This window comes from Neofelis nebulosa, chromosome 16 (genome assembly GCF_028018385.1).
Source record: "Neofelis nebulosa isolate mNeoNeb1 chromosome 16, mNeoNeb1.pri, whole genome shotgun sequence".
NCBI classification, from domain to species: domain Eukaryota; kingdom Metazoa; phylum Chordata; class Mammalia; order Carnivora; family Felidae; genus Neofelis; species Neofelis nebulosa.
The window spans coordinates 10,452,613-10,475,111 of record NC_080797.1 but is presented as its reverse complement, the minus strand read 5'-3'; the positions used below and the strand labels follow the sequence as shown (position 1 = coordinate 10,475,111).

At 54.8% G+C, this 22,499-nt stretch overlaps 1 protein-coding gene across 6 annotated transcripts; it reads right to left on the bottom strand.

The window, feature by feature from the left end:
* Positions 1 to 1,201: 1,201 nt before the first annotated feature.
* On the bottom strand, positions 1,202 to 21,410 carry LOC131498388 (multidrug and toxin extrusion protein 2-like). Of its 6 annotated transcripts, none has more exons than XR_009255416.1 (18): positions 20,695 to 21,409; positions 19,451 to 19,552; positions 19,120 to 19,188; positions 18,224 to 18,372; positions 17,485 to 17,527; positions 13,743 to 13,787; positions 13,412 to 13,509; positions 12,883 to 12,980; positions 11,796 to 11,927; positions 11,006 to 11,073; positions 9,640 to 9,748; positions 8,624 to 8,699; positions 8,126 to 8,195; positions 3,639 to 3,771; positions 3,472 to 3,566; positions 2,701 to 2,803; positions 2,481 to 2,580; positions 1,633 to 1,738 (listed from the first exon to the last, which is right to left on the bottom strand). XR_009255416.1 is itself a non-coding variant. In XM_058705631.1 (17 exons), exons 1-17 carry the CDS (start codon positions 20,887 to 20,889, stop codon positions 1,518 to 1,520), a joined length of 1,806 nt encoding a protein of 601 aa, XP_058561614.1. In that variant the 5' UTR covers positions 20,890 to 21,355; the 3' UTR covers positions 1,202 to 1,517. The 6 variants fall into 6 exon arrangements, 3 of the variants coding, with proteins under 3 accessions (XP_058561614.1, XP_058561615.1, XP_058561616.1); XR_009255415.1 differs by having other exon boundaries at positions 1,656 to 1,738; positions 2,419 to 2,580; XM_058705631.1 differs by lacking the exon at positions 2,481 to 2,580 and having other exon boundaries at positions 1,202 to 1,738; positions 20,695 to 21,355.
* Positions 21,411 to 22,499: the final 1,089 nt, after the last annotated feature.

Sequence of the window (22,499 nt, the reverse complement as noted above, 5' to 3'; positions counted from 1 at the left end):
GTGGCATGAATTTTAAGAAGATTCCTAGTGGGGAACCTCTTATGTCCCGATAGAGACCATTCTTTGGCCAGACATTTTGCCCCAACGATAAATCCAGTTTTGGCCTTCATCTGTTCAGAGGTGGTATTCATCAACTTTCTTTAAGTCCTGCTTTCTCCCTGAAATTCTTACCCAAGAAGATTTTCTCCAGCTCTTTCTCTGTCCCTTACGGGTTTTTATTTTTTAAAGCACCTGTGGAGTTTAGGGTTTTTCCAGTTAAGCCCTCCTATCCCCATTTGCCAGTCTAAACCAAGTGTTTCCATAAGAGTACTCCAGGAACACTAATTCCATAAGGTTTTACACAGACACTGATCCCACCACCCATCCTGTGTGTCAGGATTTGTAAAGCATGCTAGCATCTCAAAGGATCCGAGTCCTGTAGAACCTGTGTGGCGTTTAGTGGGGGTCGTTTCCCAAACTTCTTGACCGTGGAACCCTTTTCTCGCGATCCTTTTTCAACCTTAGAGCACCTCTGGGGAAACGACGGCATTGCTTCTCTGTGCCCCGTCCTCAGTCGTTTTGTTTGGTTGCCAGAAGCTCACTAAGGTGTCTGTCACGGACGAGGGTATCAGCTTCTTCCTCCCTGTGAGCGGGAGGCCTGGACTGTCACCAGGTACCGAAAACAACATGAATTCATGTTGACTCTTCAAACAGGGATTACATCCTGTGTGTACTTTTTTTTTTAATTGGCTTTGATCATTTTGTGAACATGTGTAGAGCCACTGATACCTAAGGGACTGTGGCAGCGGAGGCCAGACTGCCTCCACTTTGGATGACAGCGTGCAGCCTGAAAATATTCGGCAGTCCCAGGCCACAAAGAGAAGCAGCCTGGAATTTGGGTCTGCGTTGCATTCACCCCCAGGCTGCATGGCCAAGCGATCAATCTGGTTTTGCTACTCTTGTTTCTACCCCATCGCTGCTGTAAGAACAAGGGTTTCTCAAGGTCTGTGATCAGCACAATGCTGATGGAATGAAGGGTCTGTGGACAGCCACCTGCCCCTTCGGGGTTGCCAGTGCTTGGATCTGCAGGGGCCCGTGGGGCACAGGGCACATGGGAGTCGTGGCGAACCGGGCTGCCCATGCAGGGCCCGTGGGCCCCCTTGTCCAAGCTTCTCAAAGGCTTTGTGAACAGATGGGGGGGGGGGGGGGCGGCAGACTCACCTAGGAAATATGTAGCTTTTAATTGGGTAACTGGTTTTTTACATTGTGTCTTGATTTGAAATCTCCCAATTTGAAGCAACCCCAGGATTGTCCCTCTCCGGTCGGCTGACGTCCTCTTAAAGAGCAGAGCAGAGAAGGCCAGGTCGACAGAACCGTCACGTCACACGAGGCGCCGGCCGAAGGTTTTGTTTTTGAGGTGCGGTCCAAAGTGTCCATCCACCCGCACTGGATCCCCAGGGTGCTGTTGTAGGGGGACCGGTGTGGAGGCCTGTGGGTGCGGCCACCCTTGGCCTCCTTTCCGTCTCCGAGCCACTCGGCTAGTGTCTGGCGGTCAGGACCCGGACGACCAGCCCGGCCGTCAGCGTGCCTGACGCCATCCCCAGGGCGGCCCCGCGGCGGATGGCCAGCTGTCTGGCTGACAGTCTGCTGGCCGGAGCTGGAAGGGCCTGGGCCGCCTCCGGAGCCCTGAAGAGGTCCAGGTGGCTCTCGGGCCTTGAATACGTTGTCAGGGTGACGCCAGGAGAGGCACCCGTGGCCACTGCGGAGGCAAACGGGAGCAGTCAGCGGCGCCGGGGGCCTGGGAGACAGCTGTGGCCTTGGAACCAGGAAGCCCGGCTGCCTTTGTCACGCTGGGTGCAATGATGTGGGAAAACACCTCAACACGTGAGCGTGACGCAGAGAGAAAGCTGCTCGTAAGATCACGTGAGGCGCGTTCCCGTCTGAGCCTTGTGATGACACGCGATGGGGTGTCACTCCCACACGTGCCTTCGGAGCACGTCTTAAACGCTCAGACGGTCGGACCTCACCTTCGTCTCTCGTGACGCTCTAGGCTCCCGGAGTGTTTGTCAGCTAGCTCGCTGCTGCGCTGACGACGGCAGGGCCCCGGGGGAGATGAGGTCACCGGATAAGTGAGGGCTCTGGGCTGCGGATACCCAGACCTGGTGCCCCTCACCAGCCCGGGACGGGAGGGCCCCTGCGCCTCGGGCCGAGGCCATCGCTGCATCACAGACACGCTGGATATACACCAGAGGTGCCCGCCTGTCTGATGGGGTACAGAGAGGCAGGCAGGGGAAGTGCCCCCCCACCAGCCGGTCCAGCCAGGCGGACCCGCCGAGACCCAGCTGCCGTAGGCCGGGATGTGGCCTTCTGGCCCGGGCTGGGCTTCCGTGGTGAGCACGTGCCCTTGAGTCTGACGGGCCCACACTGGGATCGTCTCACCTTTTCCAGTTGCGGGACCATCGTCGGGGGAGAGACCTGAGCTCTCAGCCTGGCTCCCTCACCCGAGGATGGGGCTACAGCTGGCTGCCTCACGAGGCTAAGGATGTGACGTGCTTCACGTGGGGCCTCTGAGTCACAGGGAGTGGTGTCGTCTTCCTGGCGCTTAGAACACCATGTTTGTGCCAAGAGGAGGACCGGCGGCTTGGACTTGTACTTGCCCGGGGCACACAAGAGGCTGCCACTGGCATTGGGGCCCACCTGGCTGAAGCACTGCGACGTTACCTGAAGAGGTGACGGCTTCTGCAGGCCCGGGTCGGGGGACCGTGGCCACCGTGGCCACCGTGCTGTCAGTGCTCTGCGGCAGCAGTCCGGCATGTTTCTGGGCCTAAAAGAGCAGATTCGGGGTCTTTGAGAGTGCACCCCCCCCCCCCCCCCCTCCGTCTCTGCCTTCAGACCGAGCTGTCACCGTTACTGTGTCTGAGAAGCAGGCGCGGGCCTCCCCTGTTTAAAAAGTTCGGCCAAGGGGCGCCTGGGTGGCTCAGTCAATTAAGCGTCTGATTTCGGCTCAGGTCAGGATCTCACGGTTTGTGGGTTCGAGCCCTGCGTCGGGCTCTGTGTTGACAGCTCAGAGCCTGGAGCCTGTTTTGGATTCCGTGTCTCCCTCTCTCTGCCCCTCCCCTGCTCGTGCTCTATCTCTCAAAAATAAACATTAAAAAGAAAAAAAAAAATGTTTGGCCAAGAGGATGTTGGACAGAGTGATGGTGTTCCCCCCCTTCCAAAGTCGGGCACACACTCTTGGGGGCTCATCCGGGTTCAGACTAGTTTGAGCTCTTTGCTTTGGTTTCAAGCAGCTTGGGCTGGCTGTGGAAGCTTTTTGGTGTGTGTGCCTCTCCTTGAAATTAGACCGTATCCTGGCACTGTCTGGGGTCCAGTTACGGTGCCCGGAGATGTTGAGGCTGAGGGGGCCCCTCCGTGACCCCCCGCCCTCCCAGCTCATCCCACAGGTCACTGCTGCTGAGGCCTGATGTGCTCTGAGCATCTCTGCACGCTCACCTCCTCTGCAGCTAGCTTCCAGTCCATCCGGGCAGTGTAGACAGCAAACGCAGCAGCTCCCAGGAGGCCGCAGGCCAGCATGCCCAGCCAGAGGCCTGGGGGAGACAAGTGACAAATGGGGACAGCGTCCTCCCAGGCCTCCCCCCACTTTCCCTCGCAGCACATACCCATGATTCCCATTCTGACCACAAAGGTCAGAACAATGCCCAGCGGGAGGCCGATGACATAATACATGACCATGTTCACGACGGCTCCAAAGGCCTGCTTGCCGCTTCCTCTCAGAACTCCGCTATAGACGCACTGGGAGGGGAGGCAGAAAGGGGCGAGAGGTGGGCGTGAGCCTGACGGCAGGGATCCTGCAGCGGGCTCCCTTCTAAGCCACTCATGTCGCACGGCCTGATTTCACTCTAAGCCCAACGATGGTGCTCTTGTCCCCATCCGTGGGGAGACCGAGTCGGGGCAAGTCACTTGCCCACGGCTGCACAAGAGTAGTTGTGTCTTGAACACAACTCCAGAGGCCCCGTCTTCCCCTCCACACTAGGACTGCCTCTCTAGAAACTCAAGGTAAAATTGGAAACCGACCACCAGCTAGCCCCGGAGGCTGGACTGACGTCACACAGAGTTGTGTTGCCTTGGCAGTGCTGCTGTGGCAAATTACTGTAGATTAGTGGCTTGGGACAAGACACGTGCACTGGTTTCTGGTCCTGGAGGTTATGAGTCTGAAATGGGTCTCACCGCCCTCTAGTCAGGGCGGGTTCCTTCTGGAGGCCCCTGCGGAGAATTTGTGTGTCTTTGCCTTTTCTGGCCTCTATAGGCCGCCCTGCATTCCCGGCCCCCAGACAGTGGTGGCATCGGTCCACCCTCTGCGGCTGTCGTGGTGTTTCCATCTCCTTCTGTCTCCCTCCCCTCTCTCGCCTGTGAGAACCCTTGCGATTACTTTGGGTCATCTGGATAATCCACGATAATCTCCCCATCTCAAGACCTTTCACTTAGTCACAAGTGACAAAGTGTCAAAAAAGTCCCCTTTTGCCACCTGACATTCACAGGTCTGGGGATCAGGATGTGGAGATCTTTGGGGGGCCATCATTCTGGATACCGCACGTGGCAAACAAAGGTGTCATCTGCTCCAGATGAGACACGCAGTCCTTGCTTGCTCCTGTCCCCGTAATGCTCACGGACAAGAACGACTTTGGAGAAAGCACTAACCCCTGCTTTATTTTCCTAGGGTCATCCTCCCAGCCTGATCTCAGAGCTGATGAACTAAAGAGCGACAGGCACAGCTCATGCTTGGGCAGTGCTACTGACGAATAGCTATTCGGTTATTTTCATTTTGTTAAGATAAAGGATGTGGAGCGGGGCGCCTGGGGGGCCTCAAGTCGGCTGAGCATCCGGCTCTTGGTTTCGGCTCAGGTCATGATCTCGCGGTTAGTGGGTTCAAGTCCCACACTGGGATCCGTGCTGGCAGCACAGAGCCTGCTTGGGATTCTCTCTCTCTCTCCCCCTCTCCCTGCCCCTTCCCCGCTCTCTCTCTCTCAAAATAAATAAGCTTAAAAAAAAAAAAAAAGATGAAGGATGTGGAGTATTTTGTGGTTTGCTTTCACATTTTTGAGCAAAGAGGTAATGCATTTGGGATGGGAGGTGTGTGCCTCTTGAACTCTGAATGTGGCATGTTTGTTTCCCATTGTCATCTACTTTGACATAGAAGATATCTTTTGGTTAGAAGAAGACTTCTCCCAAATTATGATTGATGAGCTCTAAACAAGTATATCTCAACCCCGGGGGCGACTTTCGCCCTCCAGGGGACACTTGGCAAGTATCGGGGGATGGTTTGGGTTGTCACAACCCGAGGAGTGCTACCTGCATAGGGTTGAAGCCCTGAATGCTGTTAAACACCTTACAAGGCACAGGGCGGCCCCCTTACAACCAAGGATTCTCCATCCCGAAATGTCACAGTGCCAAGGTTGAGAAGCCCTTTAAAGCATTTTGAGTCACGGTGACAACGTCAGAGGCAAGCACCCAGGAAGGGCCAGTGGCCCCACCAGTCTGTGCGGTTGAGAAGGTTTGGGTCTGTTTGGGAGAGGCAGCGGACCAGTGCGCTAGGCAGGGATTTAACAGGAGGCGAAACAACCAGGTGGCGGGGAGAGGGAGCTCGATACGTTCTGCATATATTCCAAGTTGACTACAGGCTGTGTGTGCACATAGCGGAGACCAGGGCAGGCCCCAGCCTCCCACACGTCGTGGACAATGGAGCCTGTGCACGTGGACGGAAGAGACACGCGAGAACCCAGAAGGAAGTAAGAGCCGGGCAGACTCGAAAACAGCCCCCATGCACATTCAGATCCTTGGGCAGAGAACGGAAGCCTCACGAGCTGTCAGGTGTTTGAACACAACCTCCGACCAACAACTGCCTCAACACCGAGCTGTGCAGACAAAAGGGTGTGACCCCTAGGAAGCTAAGCCTAAAATAAGCATAGAGAAAAACCCAGAAAACAAAACTGAGTAGAGATCGCAGCTCCAGGCTGTAGAGGAGGCGGGATTCACAGAAATAAATAGTCCAGGCAAATTCCTAAATACGACAAGAGGCCTCAGAGAAAGGTCACACACGCTTTGACGTTCTCTGGGATGGGGCTGTGCAAGGCCACACAAGAGAATTCAATTAGAGACGCCGACAAGAAAGAAAAATGGGCATGCTCCCAACATTTGGTTAACACAAAGAATAAGTAGCAGGAGAAAGTTTTAAATATTTTGAACGAAGAATAAAACGACATATCAAATTTAGTACGTGCCACTACCACGGTGCTTAGAAACGCACAGCCGTAAATGCCTATATCCAAAAAGAAGAAAGGCCTCAAATCCAGAGCCTAATAATACCCCACATTAAGAAACAAGGAAGAGCAAACTCTACCCAAATAAAACAGAAGGATGGGGATAATGATGACAGGGGAAATTACTGAAATCGATGACAGAAAAAAACCACAGAAAATCAACGAAACCCAAAATTTTAGGTATTTGATAATATCCACAAAAAGGATGAACATTTGCCAAGGATTTGACCTTGGTAAAATAAGACCAAGAAAATAAGAAAGCGAAGACCCAAATGACCAAAGTCAGGTGTGAAAGAAGAGACATTACTACTGACCATACAGAAAAAGATTATAAGAAAATACTATTAGCAACTTGGTGCCAGAGAATTAGACAAATTTAGTTGAAGTAAATAAGTTACTTGAAAGACACAGATTACTGAAAGTAACTCAAGAAATAGAAAGTGAAGAGACAAATAAATAAATTGAATTAATTAAAAAATCTTCTGACAGAAACCCAGGCCCAGATGGCTTCACTGGTGAATTCTGTCCAATATTTAAAGGGGAGGGGCGCCTGGGTGCCTCAGTCAGTTAAGTGTCCGACTTCGCTCAGGTCATGATCTCACGGCTCGTGGGTTCAAGTCCTGAATTGGGCTCTGTGCTGGCAGCTCAGAGCCCGGAGCCTGAAGCCTGCTTCGGATTTTGTGTCTCCCTTTCTCTCTGCCCCTCCCCCACTCGCACTCTGTCTCTCTCCAAATAAACACACATAATTTTAAAAATTAAAAAAAATAAAAATAAAATGAGGATTTGGGGGCACCTGGGTGGCTCAGTCGGTTAAGCATCCGATTTCAGCTCAGGTCATGATCCTGAGGTTCGTGAGTTCGAGCCCCACATCAGGCCGCATACTGACAATGCGGACCCCACTTGGGATTCTCTCCCCATCGCTCTCTCTGCCCCTCCCCCGCTTGTGCACATGCACATTCTTTCAAAATAATAAATGAATTAAAAAAATAATAAAAGGAGACTTCAGTGTTTTCTTGTTTTATGTCATGCTCTTTAAAATTCACATCATCCACATTTGTGAGTTTATGTGGGTGTAATTTTTCAGGTGTTTTTTTTGTTTTGTTTTTGGTTTTTTTGCCAATCCGCATGCGTCTTTTGGCTTGTTGGAATTGCAGAAGAGAAGGGGATTCATTGTTTTGAATAATAATAGAATTAATCCAAGCAGACACATTGGGCACTTACTACAGAGTTAGCCCTTTACAAGTTTTTTAACTTTTATTTATTTATTTTTTATTTTTATTTTTTTTAATTTTTTTTATTTTTGGGACAAGAGAGACAGAGCATGAACGGGGGAGGGGCAGAGAGAGAGGGAGACACAGAATCGGAAGCAGGCTCCAGGCTCCGAGCCGTCAGCCCAGAGCCTGACGCGGGGCTCGAACTCACGGACCGTGAGATCATGACCTGGCTGAAGTCGGATGCTAAACCGACTGCGCCACCCAGGCGCCCCATCTTTTATTTATTTTTTAATGTTTATCTATCTTTGAGAGAGAGAGAGAGACAGAGAGACAGAGCATGAGCAGGGGAGAGGCAGAGAGAGAGGGAGACACAGAATCTGAAGCAGGCTCCAGGTTTTGAGCTGTCAGCACAGAGCTGGACTCGGGGCTCGAACCCTCTGTGAGATCATGACCTGAGCTGAAGTCGGACACTTAACCGACGGAGCCACCCAGGCGCCCCATCCCCCTTTACATGTTTGAATGGGTTAATCCTCGCAGCCCGACGAGGCCTCAGGGAGGGCCCGTGAGCATGGACTCGTACAGGGGAGTCTGGCTTCACATCAGGGCAGTACTCACACAGATGGCCTCAAAGAGCTGAAAGACGGTGTAAATTGGCAAGACCTTGTTCACCAGGGCAATGACTTGTCTGCGGGAGAAACCGAAAAGAACATTCACTTGGAGCATTAAGACATCACTGCGTTCTTGAGACCCACGCCCTCCCTGTTGTGCCTCCTCCTAAAAATGATTGGAACGGAGGTAGTTACCCCCACACACACACACACAAACCTGACACTCCCAGCCCTAAGTTTCTGCATGGAGCCCTAAGCTCCAGGAGAGCCCCGCAATGTTGTACTGCCTGCCCTCGGCATCCTGTCTACGGACCAGCAAGTGACAGAGGCCGTGGTCCGGGGGGAGAAGCATCAATGCTAGCTTCTTCCCAGCAAGAGCAAAGTTGAGGCTGGTCCTGCTTCCTCTGGACCTGGTGCTGAGCCAGCCAGGTGACGAATCTCTGAGGACCAGCTGCAAGCCACTCTGACATTTCCCAGAAGTCAGTGAAGAAAACTGATTACCTACTCATCATTTGTAAAAATACGCCCCAGTTTATTTTTCAGGGTGCTCAGCACAATGCCCACAACCAGCGAGGTGCCGCCTGGAAGAGACCAAAGGAAGAGCATTTGCCCCCAACCCCTGGAGGAGCAGCTTAGGTCAGTGCAAGGCAGGAAGGCATAGGAAATGCCTTTCCCCCTGTGGTTCTCAAAGTGGGGTTCCGGGACCAGCAGCAACAGCATCACCTAGTAACTTGTTAGAAATGGAGGTTCTCAGGGGCGCCTGGGTGGCTCAGTCCATTAAGCATCCGACTTTGGCTCCGGTCATGATCTCGCCGTCTGTGAGTTTGAGCCCCGCGTCGGGCTCCGTGCTGACAGCTCAGAGCCTGGAGCCTGCTTCGGACTCTGTGTCTCCCCCTCTCTCTGCCCCTCCCCCACTCACGCTCTGTCTCTCTCAAAAATAAATAAACATAAAAAAAAGAGAAATGGAGGTTCTCAGACCCCATCTCAGACCTACTGAATCAGAAACTCCAATGGGGGGGAGGCCTGCCAATCTGATTCTAATCTTTCCAGCTGATTCTGATAGTCTAAAGCCTGAGAACCACTGGTGTCCACAGCTGATCTGAATCTGTCAGCCTCAGAAAGCAGAGCCCGGGAAGGGGACACAAGATCGGTTGGTCCTGAGGGGTGGGATGGGGCAGGTCCTGAGATCCTTGGGGATGCTGGGAAGGCAAATTTGCAGAAGGCCCCTGGACATGGAGGCAGAAGTCTGGGGAGAAGGGGACTTCACAGGGTCACATGAAGGTGGAAACTGGTGACCTGTCCCTGGGAGAACCCGAGAACAGCAGCAGGGAAGGAATGCAGGACAAGAGAGGTTTGCTGGTGGGGGGGAAGAGGAGGGAGTGGGGGTGGGGACGGGGGGGAGGGTAGGAGGGTGGCGTCAATTCAGCTGGGGCTCCTCCGGGCCAGGTATTGAAGATTTGTCCCCTGCCCCAGGCTCCAACTTCCCAAGCCCCGCCCCCACCCCCAGAGGATTCCACCCACCTGTGCAAAACATGCCTGACTTGGCCCACCGCTTGGCTTGCACTGTATCTGCAGCTCCCAGGGCCATCCCCACTCGGACACAGACGGCGTTGCTGAGCCCCAGGGGAATCTGCGATCAGAGATAAGGGGCCATCAGTAGAATCAACCTCCTGCCCCTGGAAGGGGCTGGTGGGCTGGATCCTGAGCCAGGAAGAGGCTTGTGCCGGGGGCGGCGGAGGGGGCCAGGGGGAACAGCCCTCTAACCCTCCATCAGGGGGCCAGCTGGAGGAAAGCAGGAAGACAGGATGGATCCCAGGAAGGCAGCGTGAGGAGAGAGGGCATTCACAGCTGAGGTTGGGAGATGGGGTGGGGGCACCCTCAGCAAGCCCGTCAGTCCTGCCCCCACCGGCACCATCAGACATCACAGGCAGGGGCGCCTGGGTGGCTCAGTTGGTTGAGCGTCCGACTTCGGCTCAGGTCATGACCTCATGGCTCATGAGTTCGAGCCCCGCGTCGGGCTCTGTGCTGACAGCTCAGAGCCTGGAGCCTGCTTCCGATTCTGTGTCTCCCTCTCTCTCTGCCCCTAACCCACTCATATTCTGTCTCTGTCTCTCTCAAAAATAAATAAACATTAAAAAAAAAAAATTAAAAAACAAATCACAGCCAGACTGGCCCTGCAACCAGAATCAATGTGTTGCCAAAACCTCGTAAGTAAGTGCATTTTTAAGAGTTGAATGTGGTCTTAAGTATGCCAGAAAAGCTCCCTGTTAGAAAAACAAAATTCTGGGAAAACCCTTTGTAAAATTAAGCACCTTATACCTTAGTGCTGTAAGTGTAGACTTTTGTGAATCATTTCCTTAAACTCAGACTGCATGTCCCCAAGGGGTCGCAGTCTGCATGTCCCCAGAAAGCTGGCAGAGGCATACGCAGTCACATGGGACAACCCATGTCTCTGTAAGAAGAGGAGGGAGCTATGGGGCTGTGGGGGGGTGGGGGACAGCAGTGAGCCCCCCAGCCAGGGACGCGGTCACTGAGCTCTCGCTGACTCGGGTTTGCAGGAATGCGGGCCTGCTGCTAAACGGAATGTCCCGTTTTCCAAGAAAATGCAAAACTTCAGATTATGATGTGAAATATTCCCGTTTTTAAGTGGCACTGATTAATTTAAAAATTCTAACATCATGGGAGTTCAGTATTGCTCTCGGTGGAGCAGCTGGGGGCCACCTGTGTGTGTCTGGCAGGGCCCGGACCTAATGGGCACAAGGAGGTCATCTGAGAGAGAGATGGCCTTTAGGGGGACAGCCTGCCCCTCTTCTGTGACACCCCAGGCCGTCAGCGGGGCCGGGCCGGCATGGAGGGCGTGCGGAAGTTACCACCATAAGAAACTCACCATGTAGACTGCGGTGGCCAATTCGTAGATGATGGCCTGGCCGGAGAGGTCCAGTACGCTGAGCAGGCCTGCGGAAGAGACACACGGTGAGCTCATGGACACGGAACAGGACTCCCCTCTGCTTTGGAGGCCAAGGGGCAAATGACTTCCAAGGGCAGCTTTGCAACAGAAAATGTTTCCGTTTGGCCTTCAGCCTGGCAGGAAAATCCCACCCAGCTGTGGTGGAATTTCTTATGGGCTGTTCGTTCCCGGTATGGTTTGACTTTCAAGTTGAAAGTCCTTGGTGTACATGGCATATGGAGAGAAAAGAGACCTGGACCAAGATCAGGAGACCCAAGTTTGGGTCCCAGCGCTGCCACTGGGACTCCGGGCAGTCTCTTGTTCTTGGGGCTCAGTTTACCTATCTGTAAATGAGGGGCAAGGGTTGGACCAGGTGCTCTCTCAGGGCCATTCTCTCACAGGGCCTTGCGATTCCTGGGCTGCGTGGACTCTGCACGGGGTGCTCCAGGGAGCACAGCCGCGTCAGGTGAGAGCCCCCCACGCCTGCCTGGCCCCTGCACGCTCACACCCACGTTGGTTCCGTCCCTCGCTTCCCCCACTGACTCGAACACCTGCCCATGGCCCAGGGCCATGCTGGGTTCCTGACATGAAAAGCCCAGGCCTACCTTCTGGGAGCGCACAACCTGGAGAGAGCAACAGCCCCGACCTGGCCAAGGCCGCCAAACCACCCATCCGGAGAGGGGCTTCCGGGCTGCCCACACGGTTCCCCGAGCCGCGCTCCCCTACATACCCATGAGGAAGCTCCCGATCTCGTAGGCCCACCACTCCATGCACACCATGAGCATGCTGGGAATAGCCAGAGAGAAAAAGGGGCCCCAGTCCTGCAGGCACTGGCCGGACCAGCCTAGGAACAGAAGCCCCGCTGGAGCGCTGAGCAGGGAGCCCATCGCGCATGCGCACCCACTGGCCAGAGCCCCTGCCAGCCCTTGGCTCCGCCCACTCCCGGGCTCAGCTCCGCATGCCCAGGCCTCCTGTGTTTTGCCACCGGGTGGCTCGGGATGGGACCCTCAGGCGTGGGTGAAGGTCGCCCGCTCCACCCGTGACACCACGAGATCTTGGGCAACTACCCTGCTCTTTCTGGCCTCCATTCCCTCCTCTGAAAATCTGAGTTCTTTGCCCAGACGCCCCAGAGGGGTTGCTGGGAGGATGGCATGAGGTCAAGGTCAAAGGATTGGATTCTCTGGGCAGTTAGGGCCGTGGGGACAGGGAGAGCAGAGTGGCCACACAGGACTCCCTGCCCTGTGAATGAGGCCCCGTCCGGAGGGGCTGGTCCGCAAATGCCCGAAAGCGGACCCCACAGTCTACAGAGTTAGCTTTCAGGAGGCAGGAAAGCTCAGAACCGGGAGTACATGGGCACGGGTTTGAGTCCAGCCTCACCGGGCACCGCCTCTGGCGTTTTGAGCAAATTGTTTACCCTCACTCCAATTCCTCCAGGTAAGTAAAATGGGGATTATAAGGTGGTGTGGAGTAACTGGGGGTCGGAAATGTCGAGCACTCGGCCCACTGCTGACACCTAGGGTTTTACCTGCGATCAGGGAGCTGGCCAGAGAGTCCCCTGGGGTCTGTCCCCAGCAGGGCTCTGCGCCTATCACATTGGATGGGGGGCACCTGGGCCTTTGGGAGTAGGGGTGCTGAGGGGTAGAGCAAAGGGGAAGGAGCCCCTGAAGGGAAGTGGAGGCAAGCCCGAGACAAGGCTCCTCCAAAGGGGCTCCCACCGGGCCTTCCGTCCACCTGCCAAATGAACACCCCATGCCCAAGCCGGGGTCCTGCCTGCTGCTGGTCTGCTCAGCCCCCCAAAGGCAGGGTGGCCCTCACACCTGCCCACGTCTCCAGGTGTAGCTTCTTCAGCACAATGTAGAGAAACAGGAAGATGGTCTGCAGGATGTGGGAGATAGTGTTGGCGTAAGCAGAGCCCCTGGGAAAGGAGAGAGAGCTGAGCTGGGGCCAGGGGCCGACTCTGGCCCTGGGGGCAGGGGACTTCTCCCCTGAAGCCAGCATGGAAGGGAAGGGGGCCCAGGCATGGCGCAGCCAGCACCCCCATCCAGAGGTCAGCCACAACCAGGAACCTTAGTACAGTGTCCCTGAGTCCCCCTGCCAGGTCCCAACGCTCGGCCTCTCCTGGGGGGCTAGGGCAGGGATGAGGAGGGCTCCTCTCCTTGTCTCCTTGGTGGGGAGTCCCCCGGAACTTGAGGGACCAGCAGGGCCCCCCAATTCCTCATGACACCCACTTCTGGACAGCAGGGGCAGCCTCTGCCCTTTTGGCAAGGCAGGGATGGCAACTGACCTGCCCCCGTCAGGGGTAGGGTGCCTGGTGGGCCCCTGCAGCCCAGTGGTCCCGGTGCTCACCTGACCCCCAGGCTCAGCACAGAAACCAGGATGTAGTTGCCCAAGCCATTGATGCAGTTGCCCACAATGCCACTGAGGACTTGGGGCCAGACGATTCCCTGAAATAAACAACCACTGGCCTTGCTGGGGCGGGGGGCAGGGCCAGGGGGTGTGGACAAGCCCGGGGACGTCCAGGGGTTGGCAAGAGGCTGGGAACACACGGCTCCTTACTGGGCCTTGGTCAGTAGGTTCACAGAGGGTGCCGAAAGGGGAAAAGCCCCAGGCACCCCTTCTCGCTGGAATGGGGCAGTGTGTTGGGGCAGGGGTCGCCCCTCTGGCCAGGGACCCGTACCTGATTTTGCAAATACTTTGCCAGCAGGCTGTAAAGAAAAAACGCCTGTGTGAAATAAAAACAAAAAAACCAGACACGCGCATAAACAACGACTACCAAAAAAGCAAAACAAGCAAGCACATGATGAACATCAGGAGGTATTTCCCTGGTACCTGAGTGAGGGGCAGTTATTTCACCAAAATAGGTCTGGGACCCCACAGGTGGGCAGAAGCCCACTTAGCATCTCAGGTGCGCTCTGGCCCTGCCTATGGGGAGAGGCCCCCTCAAGGCTCGGGCTCCACCGCAGACGAGATACGCAAGCAGCGTTGGCCCTCACAAGGCTTGTGTAAGAGGCCCAGCGCCTAACAGGCCTCCTTGCTGCCGGCTGGGACCTTGCATCAGCTCAGGAAGGCCACCCAGGGGCCCGTGCACAGAAGGGCCCATCAGAGTCCAAATCCACGGGTTGTGACTGCCCTTGAGCCTGGCTCTGGCTGCTGGAACCAAGAATCTGGAGGGAGAGGCCTTGGGCTGGGCAGGGAGATGGGGACCCGGCAGTGTGGCCACCGGTAGGCCCTGCTGAGGGCGTTCAAGCCCCCGTGGGGTGCCAGGACCTTTCCTGTCCGGGGAGGACAGAGAGGGCCTGCGTGTCAGTGTGTGCATGTCAGGGGTGCTGCCCCTGCCCTTTCTGTCCTCTGCCAAAGCCTGTCCCAGGGCCTGTGCCCTGCTACCCCACCCCTTCCCTTGCTTCCCTTTCCCTTCTGCTTCTCCTCAGTATAGCACGGGGCTTAAGAGCATGAGCTGGAACAGACTGCCTGCGTTCAAGGGTTGGCTCTGCTTTTTACGAGCTGTGTGATCTTAGGCAAGTCACTTAACCTCTCTGTGCCTCAATGTCCTCATCTATAACGGGGATGATAATGTGTGTATGCTATGTATCCATATATATTTAAAGTTAATATCAGAAAATACCTATAAAACAGTATATGGCCCATTTAAGCATTCCAAATGTTAGGTAAGCGTTATGTAAATCCCGTTTGTCATTTTTATTATTACTTTACTGGTAAGTTTTACAGCAGCATTTTAAGGCAGGGACTTGCTTCAGTTGGTAAAGGCATTGCCACAGTTTTGACGCTCTAGGAGGTTTCGCCCCTGACCCAGCCCAGGTGGCCCTGTTTGGCAAGACACCATCACCTTGGTCTGAAGGGCTGAAGTATGTGCTCTAGCAAACCCTTGGAGGAGACAGACTGGCCTTTGCAGGTGGTTTCCATAATACAACGGAAATCTGGACTTGACCAGACCCCAGAGGGGTCATGGCACTGGCCTCTCAGGCAGGCGGGTGCAGCCGGGGTTCCTCCTGCCAGGCCTTGGCATGCTTTAAAGCACCCCACCTTCACCCTTCCCTGATCGGTCCTCAAGCACCCCACCCCCTGGTGTCATAGAGGGTAAAGGGGAGCTGTTGTTCCAAAGACACAACACTGCCAGCTAGTGACGCGTGTCACTGAGTGACACGTGTCACTGATTCAATAAATCAAATAGAGTAGCAATGGATTCCAGAGCAGACATACAGGCCACGGGGTCAGGTGAGAAATCTCAGAAACCGACCCAACTAGATGCATTGCTTAGCTGGGATTTAACGAATTAGTGGAGAAAGGGGAGAACAGGCAATAATTAGTCTTAGTTATAAGTGTGTAAGGTAGATTAGAATCTGAAGTGTCAAATAAAAGCCACGAGGGGGCTCAAAGAAAATATGGGCAAAATGTTTATATAATCTTGCAATGGGTTAAGTGGTTTTAAGTTCATCAAAGACTTCATAAAGAATGGGATTTATGGGTCTGTTACATATACATTAAAAATTCCTGAGGTCGGGGCGCCTGGGTGGCGCAGTCGGTTAAGCGTCCGACTTCAGCCAGGTCACGATCTCGCGGCCCGTGAGTTCGAGCCCCGCATCAGGCTCTGGGCTGATGGCTCGGAGCCTGGAGCCTGTTTCCGATTCTGTGTCTCCCTCTCTCTCTGCCCCTCCCCCGTTCATGCTCTGTCTCTGTCTGTCCCAAAAATAAATAAAAAACGTTGAAAAAAAAATTAAAAAAAAAAAAAATTCCTGAGGTCAAGGGGCGCCTGGGGGGCTCAGTCAGATAAACATCAGATTCTTGGTTTCCGCCCGGGGCATGATCTCACGGTTCATGGGTTTGAGCCCCACATGGGGCTCTGAGCTGACCGTGTGGCGCCTCCTTGGGATTCTGTGTCTGCCCCTCCCCTGCTTGCTCTGTCTCTCTCAAATAAATAAACTTAAAAAAAAATTTTTTTTTAATTCTTTAGGTCAAAAATATCAACAAATTAGAAGGCAAGTGACCAACTTAAAAAAAAAAAATTAACAGGCAAAGGGTTAAGATACTCGTTAAGAAGAGTTATAATAATTAGGAAAAGATTAACCCACTAAAAAAGGGTCTGGACAGTTCTCAGAAGAAAAACAAAATGATGAAAAAAATACATGAAAAAAATGTTCATTAGCAATAACACGCATGTGAAAACGGTTTCTAGTTGGGAAAAAATTAAAAAAAAATTTTTTTTTTCCTAATGTTTATATTTGAGAGAGAGAGAGAAACAGAGCAAGTGAGGGAGGGGCAGAGAGAGGGAGACACAGAACCTGAAGCAGGCTCCAGGTTCCAAGCTGTCAGCAAAGAGCCCCAAGTGGGGTTTGAATCCACAAATGTGAGATCAAGACCTGAGCCGAAGTCGGACATTCAACCAACTGAGCCACCCAAGCGACCCGCGAAAAATATTTGAATAATAGTACACTGACAAGAGTGTTGCTAGTGGGGGTAAAAATTTCTGATACAAATTGGTATCAGAAGCCATTGACAGAACAACACCAATTCCCATGATGCACCTGAAGGAAATCGTTACAGATACAAAGATTTTTCTTTTTTTCTTTTTTCTTTTTTTTAATTTTTTTTTCAACGTTTTTTTTTTTTATTTTTTTATTTTTGGGACAGAGAGAGACAGAGCATGAACGGGGGAGGGGCAGAGAGAGAGGGAGACACAGAATCGGAAACAGGCTCCAGGCTCCGAGCCATCAGCCCAGAGCCTGACGCGGGGCTCGAACTCACGGACCGCGAGATCGTGACCTGGCTGAAGTCGGACGCTTAACCGACTGCGCCACCCAGGCGCCCCCAAAGATTTTTCTATAAGAACGCTTAGCACAATCTTCTTTCCGATAGTGAATATTGGAAACAACCTGAATACCTGACAAATTAGGATTGGTTGATAAATCATGACACTGTAGGATAGTGCATAGCCTCTGAAATGGATACTGTGGGAGGCTATTTAATCGTATCAAGAGACTAATATCAGGGGGAAAGCAGGTAATAACACAATATTACGCACATTGACCCTCTTTCAAACTGTACACGTGTATGTGTGTTTGAACCCACGCGTCCACGCGCAGAAATAATCCTGGGAAGGGATCTGACCCTAGAGTCTCTCTGGGTGGCAGGATTAGAAGCGATTAAAATGTTTTCTTTCCCACAATTTCTCCAGTGAATGGTTTTCTCATCAAAAAACATGCCATGCTACGTCTTGAAAGTCCAATCTGCGTGGATGGAATGGGACTGCAATTCTGCTGTCCCTTCGGCCAGCCTCAGTGGCACAGTGGAAAGTCGCTGCGGGCTCACGGGCTTCCCCAGCACGTGAGGCGGCAAAGAAAAAGCCAGAGTTTAGGGGGGTGGAAGTCCACCGTCCTCCCAGCTCCGTGGACAGTGACACTTACCGGAAGTGCCGGGATGAAGATGAGCACGTACTCTTGAGTTAACCTGCGAAGGAAACAGAAGCTCCGGAACTGACCAGACTGTGCCCGGGGCATCTGGGTGGCTCACTTGGTTAAACGTCCAACTCTTGGTTTCAACTCAGGTCATGATCTCACAGTTTGTGAGTTCGAGCCCCGTGTGGGGGCTCCATGCTGCCAGTGTGGAGCCTGCTTGGGATTCTTTCTCTCTGCCCCTCCTGTGCTCTCTCCTCTCTCTCTCTCTCTCTCTCTCTCTCGCAAAATAAATAATAAATAGAAATAAACTTAAAAAAAATAAGCAAATGACTTGCCCATCCTATAAAATGTCCCACGAGGGGACATTTCTAAGATTACTAATAAACGGTGTGATTCATCTGAACTTGGTTCAGCCCTTCTGTCTGTTTTTTGGAAGACGGTGTAGTGCACACTTCAAGTCTCCAAAAGCATCTGGGAAGCCCCAGCTACCTGCAGGCAAATCCCATCCATTTTTCTGCCTTTCCTCCTGAATTAAAACTGGCCCTGTATCCTCCCCCTGCTGGTCACAGCTGGAATCGCATGCCGGGTGGGAGAGTCCAAAAACCAAGAACCTTCCCCATAGGAGCTGCACTTGTGACGGCTTGTGACCCAGAGAAGCACGGGGGCCTAGGGCATGGCTTCTTTGGCAGCATGGTTGGGGGGGGGGGTGGGGTCCCTCCCCGGGTTCCCGGCAGAAGCCAAGCAGTACCTGGACACGGCTGGGTCCTGCCTGAAGAGAAGCAGGATGTTGTGGGTGTTGAGGAAGAGTGCCCAGCAGGGGAGGCAGCAGAGAAGCATCACCAGGGTGCTCCTTTGCAGGATGACCCCCACGTGCTTCTTGTTGGGGCTCCCGAAGCTCTGCAAAAGAGCCCATCCCTGGGTCAAGCTGCTCACACCTTCAGTGCCTTCCGTCTGTCCCCTGGGTGAGCCCAGCCAGGGCATCAACCTCCTAGCCAGTGCTGGTGCCGTGGGGACGGACCCAGGACACGACAGGCACCTGTCAACGCCTCGGTAGCAGGCATTTGGCCCCCTTTGCAGCATGGTTGGCGGGGGGGGGCGGCGGGGGGGGGCGGGGAGGGGCTTCCTCTGCAGGGGCTCAGCCCGCTCGTAGAATCATAATAGCGGTTATTTGCTGAGCACTAGCTCCACACCAGGCTCTGTCTACCTGTTGTCCCCGGTTCTTCAAAAGCGCCTAAGTAGGAAGGCGTTATTCTCAGGGAAGCTCTGAGAGCATTGTCAAGTCTCCATGCTGATAAGGGGCAGCCAGGACCAAGCCCAGGTCCCCGGGCCCACTATGAGTCCAGACCCCCCCCCCCACCCCTGAGGAAAGCTGAGCCCCGCTGGGCTGTGGCACGCCCCCACCCCCACCCCGGGGGCAGGAGGGTCCAGTCTGTGCACCCTCAGCATTTGACACGTGAGGTCAGGGAACTGCTTCTGCCCCATTCCCTCCATGGCTCTCTAGCCCGTCTGCTCAGACTCTTTCAAAATGAAGGGTCTAATTCCCTGATGGCACACAATCCTTGCAGGCAGGCCGGGACCAGCCATGCCCCCCCCCCCACCTGTTTGATGGGCACCCCATCGCCCGACTCCAAAAGGCACACCTACCTGGGACATCAAGGTGTCACAGGCTGAGGACAAGCCTATTCCTATGGAAATTCCACAGACATTGACAAACTGGAGCCACGCACAGGAGAAAACACAGGGCTTGTCAGGGCCCAAGGAGGGGACCCTAGGAGGGGACCCTCCATCTGGGGGAGGCCACCCACCAGCAGCTCTGACCTGCAGCTGAGTCAGAGACACTGCCCCCTCCTGGCCAGGCCCGGCCTGCGCGTGCCGAGTGCCGTTGAGCGAGGCCCCCCAGGTCCCAGCTCTGAATGCGGCTGTCAGCCCTCCTGCTGTCTTCTGGGGGCGGAACGGAGCAGGGAGCTATACTCACGGCCACCGAGAGGGTCACTGACGCCAGCTCCACCTTGCCCAGGTGCCCACAAAACACCGAACTCACAATGTGGATCATGAAGGTCAGCACCTGGAACAAGAACTAGAGAAAAGCAGCCAGGCTCAAGGGCCCTGTACAGCCCAGCCCCACACAGAGGCTTCTCCACCCCAGAGACCCTGCAAACGAAACAAAACAGAAACCGACAGGGCCCTGGGGCCAATCCCCCGCTCCAAGGAAGCTGGCGTTGTGGCTGAGCCAGACACAGCAATCGGGGCTGGAAGTCAGGTGACCCGAGTCTTGCTCCCGTCCTGGAGTCAGCAGCTGTGTTAACCTCTGTGGTTAACCTCCAGGCTCCGGTTTCCCTGCCTGAAAGTGCAGGAATGCACAAGAAGCACTCAGCAACACAGAGCCTGGAGCCCAGAGAGCTTGATTCAAGCATCCAACACTCTACTGATCATTTGGTCAGGTCACATACACGCAAAAAGGTAGGCGTGGAATAAAATACACCCAAATCTTAGCAGTGGCTATGTCCTGGTTGGGGGAGTAGATGACTGACTTTCTTCTTTTTCTGAATCATTTCTTAAACGTTCGCTTATTTTTGAGAGACAGAGAGCGAGTGGGGGAGGGGCAGAGAACGAGGGAGACACAGAATCCAAAGCAGCTTCCAGGCCCCGAGCTGGTAGCACGGAGCCTGATGCGGGGCTTGAACTCCCGAACCGTGCGATCACAACCCGAGCCGAAGTCGGACGCTTAGCTGACTGAGCCACACAGGCATCCCGCATTGTATCTGCAGCTTTTATGGGGTGCCCATATTGATTCGTCTTTGTGGTCAGAAAAAAAAAAAAAGGGTAGCTAAAGCAATTTTCCCGTGGGACATAAAATGGGCAGAGGCTCCCTTCTTCCCCCTGTAGCAGACGCCCCCGGACTCCTGCATGAATGGGTCTCATTCGTCACCCTAGGGATTTTAGCCCAGCCTTCCCATTTGTTTCCTAAGGAGGACACACCTGTCCCTCCTTGAGTGGGGCTGCTGAGCGAGGTCAGGCCCCACTGCCACACCATGCACCTGTCCAGGGATGGCTGTCCTGTAGTCACCTGCTGTGGGCGGTGACCTCTGGTGCAGCCTGGACATGGTCAATGTGGGCAGTTCCTGGGGACAGGTGTGAGCGGCTCCTGGCATAGCCCTGTCACACCTGGACGGCAGCTGCCGCCGGCCTTACCGCCAGCCCCTCACATCGTCTACTTACCAGGGGTCCGGAAAAGGCAAAGAGCGTCCACGCCTCGGCCCCAAAGCCGACAGGGACCAGCCTGCGGAGGGCAGGGCAACAGCCCCCTCGGTCTGGGGGGACCGTGTCCCGAACGCTGTCCAGTTCAAGACTGGGCTGCCGGCCACCCTGCATGCCTGAGCGCTCCTGCAGCCAGCCTTGCCCAGCCAAGCCCATGCTACTTTGCAGCCTGGCTAATGAGTAAGGGGCAGGAGGAGGAGCCGCTGCGGCAGCCTATCACACAAGCCCAGCGTCCCTGGGTTCTGCCACCAGAGGGGGACAGGATAGAGTCCTGGGCACCTGGGAGTCACCCAGGCTGGTGCCTGTGGGGGCCTTGTGTCCGCAGTCCCAGGGCGGTCCCAGGGCGGTCAGCTGCAAAGCCCCGGGAGGAGGAGGTTTGGGGCAGTGTGGGGGCACACGGGGCCTGGATGGGCTGCGCTGAGGCACTGGGCATGCTACCCCTCGGCATGATGGTGCCCGTGACGACTCCCATTTCACAGACGAAACAGTGGAGACTCAGAAAGGCGGGAGCAGAACCTGGATTCTGTCCAGGTGGGCAGCATCCAGAGCTCTGCCCCGGGAGTCGTATGGTGGGAGGGGGCAGCGGCCTGGAACCAGGAGCTAGGATACCTGGGGAGGGACCCCCAGCCCTGCCTCTGTCCACCATCCCTTTGGGCAGCATCCCCGAGAGCCAGGGTGACCCCACTTGGGCAAACCGCTCACCCCTCTCGCCCTCCATTTTTTCCAGGTTCCTCTCTGGCCCGACCAGTTCACCTTCTTTCTCTTCCACGCAGGGGTGGCCTACGACCTACCAAGGACAGGCAGGGCAGACCAGACCATGGGAGGCTCATAACTACCACCGTACTTGGCCCAGTCCTGGATCAGGCTTCGGGATGTGCGAGCTGCACAGAGGGAGGGAGGGAGGGAGGAGCAGAACCCCCCCCCCCCCCGGTCCCCGCCAAAGGAGAGGAGTGAGGATGAAAACAAACCAAAGATGTGCATTCCAACCCACGTCGCACACACCCTGCGCACTCGCTGCTCCCCACATGCACGCACAGACCTGGTCTTCGTGCAGAATCCCAAATGCTCCCCTGGCTTGTGCACCTGCTGCGTGATGGATATTCCTTCCCTCATTCTGTCGAGCTTCTAGCGCAACCTGCAGCAGCAAAGTGACTTCTGTGGTCAGATCCATGTTTCGTGGGAGTCCCCAGCGATGGGGGTGGGGGTGCCCTCCGTGAACCCCGTGGGTGTGGGGCAGGCGAGCAAATCTAAATCCAAAGTCTGGTTTAATGAAGGCAAACCCGCCCCCACCAGGATGGAAGGTATTTGGTGCAAATGGCCTGCGTCCAGCACCTTCCGACTGCTTCCGGTCAGGCTTTATCCGTGCAGACCAGTGGGGCACTAAGCCGCAGCAGGTCAGGGCCAGCTCGTTCTCCAGAAGGCAGCTCCTTGGTTGGGCGTCCCCAAAGCATTTCCCACAATATTCCCCAGCATTTTTGCATAAGCTAATAATTCCTACATTTCCTTCTGGATAAAGCTATTCTTTCTCACACTCCTTTCAGGCCCTGGGTGGGTGTCCAGGCCGGGGTGGGGGGGTGGTTAGGAACAAGGCATTAGGGCCCTGGTGGCATTGCAGGGTCACTGCCTCAGGCCCAGGGGCACGGTGGGAACTGCTTCCTCCAGGAAGAGTCCTCCAAATGCTCCCACGTGACTGTGCTTCCAGGCTTTTTCAAGGAGCACCCTACACCCCACTACTGACCCCCCCCCCCACCGCCTCCCACTTCCAA